Here is an 8,448-nt window from a genome sequence, read left to right as displayed (position 1 = left end):
AAAGTGCCATGGGTAGATATATAATGTTTATTCCGAGTACAAACAAAAAGAAAACACCAAGAGTATTCTTGGAAAAAGACAAAAACTTCACTTGAGTTAAAGACTTTACCACACTAGGAAATAAATAAGTCGTTTAGCTATACATTTCCTATTGATAAAACAAGTTAGTCAGTTCCTTGCACACACATGTCTATTTTCATTAACTCATGCATGGTTACTGCAGTAAATAGGTATTTGTTAATAGTTATGCTTGTAAAAGAACAAAAGAATAATAATACGTGACTGATAAACAGATGTTGAGAGGCATTTCTCTGAAAATACAGAACAGGACGAAGTAATGCTGCCAGAATCCATCATTCAAAACATTTTTCTGTAAAATTGAATGGCGCTGTAACTCCACAATTCACGTGTAATGACACCAATCTTCCTCTCCAGTTAATGGTTTTTCCCTTTATGTCCTAAATGATTTGCTTTTTCCCGGAGCTCTTTTTATTTCTTTGTCTCTTCGATCTGCTCCACTTCGCTGGATTCATCCACCACCTTCCCGTTGACCATCGTCTGGGTCACCACCTTCACGATCTTCCTGGTGCGGACGTCAGGCTCCTCTGCACAGAAGGTAGAGAGGGAGTGGTTGAGACGGGAAGAGATGAGAAAACAGTGAAGTCTCACTGTATCAGTTGTTTGTTAGAACAACTTAAAGTATTCCAAAAAATGCCTCCTTTCTTTGTCAAGAGACAATGAAAGAACACTTTTCAGTTTATTGCTGCAACAGTGTAAAGGAGTTCAATTATAGGTATAAACGCTTCCCCCTCATGAGACGCTATAGGAGCCCAGCGGTTAATGGTGTTTGCATTCTTACCCAAAACTATCATTATCCCTGGACGTCTTGGGTGTGTCAAACAATATATGTGTCTCACCAGTACCGTAAACTCAAGATAAATCAGTGATTCCAACCCAAATCCAAATCAAGTTTAGCTATTGTGCAGCAGCAGTTAGGTAAACATTTGTGAACAATTATCATAAATCCTCTCATTCATCATTCGTGACTCTTTAGCTCTCTACCTGTTTCTCTATGAACACGGCACTGACCATGGCTGTGGTGTTTATGGTGTTATGTAATGCTGGGAAAGGAGGAGAAGTATAGCTTTTTCTTCGATCAGTCAAAGACTCACTTTTTGGTGGAGGGGGGACTTCTTTGACTCTGATGGACAGAAAAGAGAAAAACAGAGTTTTCCTGAAATCATCTGAAAACAAGACCAACACACTGAAAGTAACAATTTGAATTATTTTTAAGAAAACAACTTGTTTTGCTCTCACAATGTTCCTCTTTTGACTTTCCACTAAAACTTGTCTAGGAACTTAAATTAATCTCCATTACATTTAAAATACACACTGTTATAAAATGTAAGTTGTGTTTGTTTTTTGTTTTTTTTAATAAATTAAAGCACAATGCTGGAAAAAGACATCCCTCTGACCCACAGATTTGACCTATTATTTTATCCCTCTTAAGCTCTCTAGCGCCCCCAAGGGGACGTCTGGCCCGCATATTGAGAAGCTGCCACTATGAAGTGAAGCCTTAAACTATATTTCCTTGTAACATGTATCAGATAGTGGCAACAATCATCATGATTGTTTCCGTTCTTTGCAAAATGCTCTCTGGAAAACAACAAATCGGTTAAACTGATAAACCAATTAGTGACCATAATACTGAGGATGCAATGTTTAAAAATTGTAGTACGTAGTTTATTATGTGTATTATATTATCTTTCTTATCTGTAGGGACTTTAAAAAAAAGAAGAAAACACCCTTCGGCTGCTCAAATGATAAAGAAATGTGTTTTGCAGCTTTGACTGATGCCAAACAATAAGTCCACACATGAGACCTCACCAATGACGGCTGGTTGTTGCCACTTGTTTTAGATAAGGACATTGTGGTGTCAACATTAATAATTTAGTTAGTATGCACCTAAGCTACATAACTGAATTCAACTTGGCTTCTGTATTGTTATTATTAATGCTCACGTTTCCTCTCCCTCCAGCAGGCGCCTGTAGGTGGCAATCTCCATTTCCAGGTTCTGCTTGATGCGGAGGAGCTGCTCGTAGTCGGTCTTGGTGCGCTGCATGTCCAGCCTGAGCTGCGAGAGGTCGTCCTCCAGGTGGCTGAGGGTGGCCTGCAGTCGCTCCATCTCAGACGAATACTTCTGACCGGTCTCACCCAGGTTCACCTCCAGAGCTGATGTCTGAGGAGAAAAGGGGAGAAACAAACGATATGATTTACCATAGATAGGATCACAATCTGGCAAATGTCTGACATACTTTCATCGGACTGACTGCTCTATGACTGCGGTGTTCAGTCAGATAATCTCCCAGGTTGGCCGGCTCGTCAGCCTCTTCCCATTTCCTCAGAAGATGTTTGCCAGCAGAGATCAAACCTCAAGAATGTCTCCTGCTTCTGAAATTGCTTCCCGAACCATTATCAACAAACACCTGCCAACTGACGAGGCCTCGTCAGCACAAAGCAAACATTCGCCGCTCAGACACGATTACACGTCTCACCACCGAAACTCACCCCCATGCTATTTAGCAACTGAATCCTGGATGTCCTTGCTTGACTTATCGACATATTTACTGTCAACACAAGATTACAAGAAAGAAAAACAAGATTTTTTTCCCCCCCAGATGATGTGATCCTGTTGCAATCTGAACTCCTTTAAGTGTCTTCCGTGTTGTTAGACAAATTCCTTTCAAAAACAGTGATTAATTACCACAGTAATTAGAATTCCTTGTCGCTTTTATGAAACATATACTTTTAATCCTATTTTTGCAATGTCTCTACAACCTATCATGCATTGCACCTTGTTTGTACTCCAAACTGATGATTGTTGTACAGAAACACGAGCTCGTCAGACTCCGTCTCCCAGAAAGTTTATGTTGATAATGTCTTCTCCGGTGACTTCCATCCCGGCGACGTAGCAACTCACCTGTTTGTGCAGACTCTCCAGTTCCACCTCCAGGGTCTGCAGGAAGCGCTGCCTCTCGGTCAGCTCTCCATGGGCTCCCCTCAGAGCCTCGTTGCTCTCTTTCACCTCATTCTGCACCGTCTCCAGCTGGACAGGACGCAAACATTCTTAGTCACGACATAAACCTGTGAGTTAGATGTTCAAAATGCTTTGTCGTCTCACCTTCTTGCGGTACCAGTGCTCAGCCTGCTCCTTGTTCTTCTTCACAATCCCCTCATACTGGGAGCGTAGATCAGAAAGAATGGTGCCCAGCTCCGGCCCTGTGGCGGAGTCCACTTCCACGTTCACCTCATCTCTGGCGATGCGGGACTTCATTTGCTCGAGTTCCTGCAGGAATATGAGTCAAGCCAAGTTCATGTCTTCAAGAAAACCGTCCCAGATACATTGTGTATCGAATGTCACGTCTAATCAAAGTGGATTAGAAGTTGTAGTGTGTTTAACATCTGTGTAAACAGGCAGCATATGGAACCACGGACAAGCCCGTGAATCCTACACCGCGGCAGGGCAGAGAGGATGTGACGGCATTTTCATTATTTAGACGTTCTTCGTAAATACTTGATGGGACGGAGCTCACCTTACCCCGTGGCCATTCAGCTCTCATCCACACATGGCCTCACTGGATCTCTGTCACGCTTTCCTCTCTCACATTTTCTTCGCAAGGTTTTTCATTAATGTGCTACATATATGTAGATTTGTAGACAATATTTATAGATTTATAGACAATACTCCAGAAGTTTTTTGTCATATTAGGTTCAAACTCTGATGAGTGGAGTAGTACTTATGATTAGTATGTGTGAATTATGTCCTCCAAATTTAAGCAACCTAGAAAATAAAATTCCTTCTCATATCGACATTAGATGAGAAAATGAGTGGTTACTAATCTTGAAATATCCAAAGGCCCTACGCAGTTACACCAGTCATACGATTATTCTTTTATGCCACAATGCGAGTAAAAGGGAGCTTTGTTTACGTTAGTATGAGGCAGTGAGTGTATCTTTATCTTTCCCTCAGAGGACACCTTGAATCAGCTGATTTTACACAAAGAGCAGGTTTTAGCAACCAGATCCACCTGCTCCTTTTGTCCCCTGTAACCAGATGACCGCCACCCTTTATATCCTCCCTCTCGCCACACATCCTTTTCTGTCGACCCGGGCCCTAGAATAAACACTTACCGAGTTGTCCAAAGTGGGTCAGGCTGCTATCAAACAAGTTGCTATTAGTGAGGGGAAGTTGGAGGGTATGAACAAGGGGCCAAAATGAAAGTGAGACGGCACAAATGTCAAGTCCCGTCGGTAGAAAAGTGAGGCCGAGAGAGATGTGGCAAACAAATGTACCTCTTCGTGGTTTCTCTTCAGGAAGTACAGCTCCTCTTTCAGACTGTCCAAGTCTCCCCTCAGAGAAGAAATGATCTGCTCGTGATCCGTCTTGGCCTTTTTCAGGGCAACACAGTCTCGCTCCACAGACTGACACATCACCATTTCAGTCTCCCACCTTAGAAAGAGGAGACGAATCAAACATCTCAACATTCTTATGTACGTTCTCGCTGTGCAGGTGGGGTTTTTTTTTCTTCTGCCTCGTCACAGTCAATACATACAGCATGCGGCGAACTGGTGACTCTAAAACTACCTGCACGTCTGGATGTGAATGTGGGCGATTGTCTCTTTGTGTTGTTGTGATGGACTAGAGAGTATTTCCTGACTTTAACCATAGTAAGCTAGGACCGGCGCCAACGGCCTGAGAGGCTAAATTGGATCAATCAGTATTGAAGATAAATGGATAAGTAACGAAGAAACATTTACATACGTGTGGATCAGAACATGACTTCTGTTCCCATAACATTCATTATACAGAATAATTTGAAATGTGTTTGCATCCAGGCTAACAGATAATTTAAACTAATCAGACATGGTGTAAAGTGTTTTAAGAGATAGCTGAAGACATTTGCATCAATAACTTCAACAGATAAGTGGAGGTTGTTAACTGCGGGGAGCAGACACAATGAGCTGAAAGCAGGAGCTCTGTGTTGCACGTCACAGAAGACTGTGTAATCATTAAACACTCACTTGATTCTGAAGTCATCGGCAGCCAGTTTAGCATTATCGATCTCTAACATGAGCCGAGCATTTTCCAAGGTCTTCTTCCTCACCTGACAAACATTATCAAACAGTGAATTGCAGTACATATTCAGCAATCCTTCATGTTTGTACTCAATTCTACACTAAAACTGTCTTCTACGTTTGATTAAATGCACATTCTCTCATGGGTTGTGGTAATAGTCTACGGTGGGCTTGTTAAAGATTACACAAATATACATTGCATGTACAATTAGGTAGCACATTCCAGCTCCTTTAAACTGTAACTATTCCAGTCTAATGGGGAGAATAATGACTAACGTCTCCTTGGCTCCATTCGGCGCAAGCTTGAGCTTCAGGTGAGTGAAAGGCACGATAGCATTTGCACGGTTTTGTTTATGTAAAATATTCATATTCAGAGTTCTTATAACCTTGAGTGTTGCTCATCAAATGTTTGGCACTGGGTGTTTCATGCTTCATTCCTACATGGCATGTGCCCTCTTCATACCAACCTCCTGCTCAACAGCATGAGCTTGGGCCATCATGGAATCGAGGTCATGACCTTTGGGAATGCGGTCAAGCATCAGCTGCTTAATTTTCATCTCCAGGTCGGCATTGGAGCGCTCCAGCGAGTGCACCTGGGGGAAGAAACCCAAAAGGAGGGGAGGGAGCTTGGTTACCAAATGTTTCAGCGCTTTGACTAGCGCACAGTTTCGTTGCCTCGGCATCAGACCTTGTCCAGGTAGTTGGCCAGACGAGAGTTGAGGCTCTGCATGGCTTCTTTTTCGTTGGTGCTGTTGCCGTGCAGTCCATTGAGCGGGAGGCTGATGGGCCCGTTGAGATCCTGGCCGATAGAGGCTGAACGGCTCAGAGGGCTGGCTGCGGCGAAGGAGACAGAAGCCCGGGAGCGAGCTCTGCCGGTGTCCATCAGGGAGCGACTGGAGAAGGAGGGCTGGCGGTTGATGGAGAAACTTCTCACTGAGATGCTGGAGGCCATGATGGATGGCTGCGGAGGTAAATAGTAATGCACAGTCTCAAACGGCACAATCTCTTAAAAGATCCATCCCACTGAAGAGGAAACGAATGAACGTTCAAATTACAGACGTCATAACAAAAGACTGCTTGACTTGTGGCAGTCATTTAAAGATATAGTGTTACATGAGATCTGCTTTTGGAAACGCTCTTCTGGGGCCCTTAAGCAAATGTGCTTTATAATAGCGTTCGGCCCGACTTTAATGGAAATACAAGTAGGGTCTTAAATCCAAAACCACTGATCGCTGCATGAAAATGATGAAAGGAGCCTTTCAATGGGCGTATCAACGGTGGACTAGTGGCTATTCAAACTAACCGTCTGCGTCGACGAGAGCAGCGGCGTTATGGTCAAAGCCACTTCAGTCTGCCATTCTCAGCTCTGTGCAAACACAACTTCAACTCAAGTCAGCATAAAATCTAAATGTAAATGACCAGAGCTCAGCTCCGAGCCGAGGAAGAGGCTCTCATCTGAAGAGAAAACGCTCTCGGAAAGTCATTTATGATGATGATGAGATGAATTTTAAAGCCAAGAAGACATTAATAGAGCATTTTATAAATATAATCAGAGGAGAAGGTTAACAAAATTAGAAAACGTATATGAATGTATGTAGGTTTTCAATTATCACACCTTGACTGAATGATCTTAAATAAAAAGTAAAAAGTTGACTGTTTGCTGATTGCTGATTGCTTCATGTAAATACTCTTGTACATTTCATATCATTTACCAGGCGCTCACATTACCAAACGAGTTGTCTTGATGCCAAACATAGAACAAGACTTAAAGACGTGATTTTTTTTTTTTTGTGGTGTGTGTGTGTGTGTGTGTGTGTGTGTGTGTGTGTGTGTGTGTGTGTGTGTGTGTGTGTGTGTGTGTGTGTGTGTGTGTGTGTGTGTGTGAGGAGAGTTTCAGTGGCAGATTAGCGGTCAAGGGAACCTCTCTGTCTCTCTGTCACTTGATCCTCGCAACACCGTTCCCACAACGCCACAAAGGACACCAGCAGGAGACAGACAGTCCTTGTTCAGATGAAAGATAGAGCTTGGGAAAATGATCTAGAAAATATTCAGAGTGAATTCCAGCGGCACAATGAGACACTTTGTTTGGCAGGAAATGAACTCTCATTTCATATTTTTGAGATCATCTTGTCATCAGCTGTCAACGGGCTCTGATGACAACTCTGAATGTCAAATATAGGGCAAAAAATAATCTACAACAAAACAGCTGAACTACATTTGGAAAATCCCATAATCATATTTGGGAAAAAATTTCAGCAGGTAACTCCATTCATTAAAGCTGAACGCATTTACATTTGATAATAGTTAGATTTGACATTTTATGAAGCCTGGTGGTTTAAGAATTGCTTAAAATACAAATGTCTTACCTGGTTTGGCTTCAGATGGAGTCAAGATGGGATCCAGAGGGAAACCTGAGGTTCTGCGCTGCTGATGCTACAGGTGAGCTTAAATACAGGTGTGCGGGGAAGTGGGCGGAGATAACTCTCCGGAGGTGTTCACTACACCTGGAAGGATCGTGTGTAGCATAACAAAACACTCGTTTTCTGTGATGTGCAGTGTGAATGGAGGATGACACATTTTCTTGAGGATCTGAAGAGACCCTTTTTCTTTTACAAAATCTATATTTTGGTACCTGAAGCATTTTTGTTTCAGTAATTAAACTTAAAGTAAATATTTTTGAACTCAATCAATGCCGTCAGGTTTCACGGTTGATTTAATACATACGTTTTGAGCAATATTGTAGGTCTGATTTGTTTTTGAAGATCACTTTAGTGTAAATGCACAATATACACATTTTGAAATGTAGCGATTTCCACAATGTATGCATTAGTTATATTTTACAAATGGCTTCTACCTCCCTGATTGGTGTAAGATTAGTGAAGTCAAGTAAAGTAACAAGAGAAACATTTTTGTGCGTCACTGAAGCGAGATGGGGTCATTTAGTGGTTAACATTCTGTGCTGAGGGGCTTATCTCTTATAGGAGCTTTTCCCTGGGTGCTCCTGTTTCCTCACACGGTCTGAAAGCATACATGGGAAGTTAATTGGTAACTATAAATTACCCTTAGATTTGAATGTTAAGGTGTGTTTGTCGCCTGTCCCTCTGTGTTTGCCGTGTGATAGACTGTCAACCTCCCCTGGACCCTGCCTTCACTCATATCGAGCCAAGAAGCTGCAGCTCCTCACAAGCTGCATAGCAACTGGATGAATTAATGATACAGATGGATGGATAGGTTTTGGGTCGATACACAAGCTGCAAAACCGAAACCCAAGAGACGTACAAAGGCTTGATAGAGATGAGTGATGATTCAAGT

General features: G+C 42.4%; 1 protein-coding gene across 1 annotated transcript; it reads right to left on the bottom strand.

Annotated features, from left to right (window-relative positions):
- LOC308118153 (keratin, type I cytoskeletal 18) lies at nt 1-7,559 on the bottom strand. Its single transcript, XM_080477428.1, has 10 exons — nt 7,503-7,559; nt 5,825-6,097; nt 5,604-5,729; nt 5,083-5,165; nt 4,354-4,510; nt 3,182-3,346; nt 2,981-3,106; nt 2,022-2,239; nt 1,173-1,201; nt 1-605 (listed from the first exon to the last, which is right to left on the bottom strand). The coding sequence occupies exons 2-10, from the start codon at nt 6,086-6,088 to the stop codon at nt 490-492; spliced, it is 1,284 nt and encodes a 427-aa protein (XP_080333554.1). The 5' UTR covers nt 6,089-6,097; nt 7,503-7,559; the 3' UTR covers nt 1-489.
- Between the last annotated feature and the right edge of the window lie 889 nt (nt 7,560-8,448).

The sequence above is a fragment of the Lipophrys pholis genome (genome assembly GCF_963383615.2).
Source record: "Lipophrys pholis genome assembly, chromosome: 12".
Taxonomy (NCBI): Eukaryota; Metazoa; Chordata; class Actinopteri; order Blenniiformes; family Blenniidae; genus Lipophrys; species Lipophrys pholis.
Note: the sequence above shows the minus strand (reverse complement) of the source record. Positions and strands in the feature narration are given on the sequence as shown.

Excerpts from the sequence above, each read along its gene's own strand:
- LOC308118153 (XM_080477428.1), bottom strand. The coding sequence starts at position 6,088 with ATGGCCTCCAGCATCTCAGTGAGAAGTTTCTCCATCAACCGCCAGCCC. Across the intron at positions 4,511-5,082 it reads GCCGATGACTTCAGAATCAA|GTGGGAGACTGAAATGGTGA; the intron begins GTGAGTGTTTAA and ends CCTCTTTCTAAG. Across the intron at positions 3,347-4,353 it reads TGAAGAGAAACCACGAAGAG|GAACTCGAGCAAATGAAGTC; the intron begins GTACATTTGTTT and ends ATATTCCTGCAG.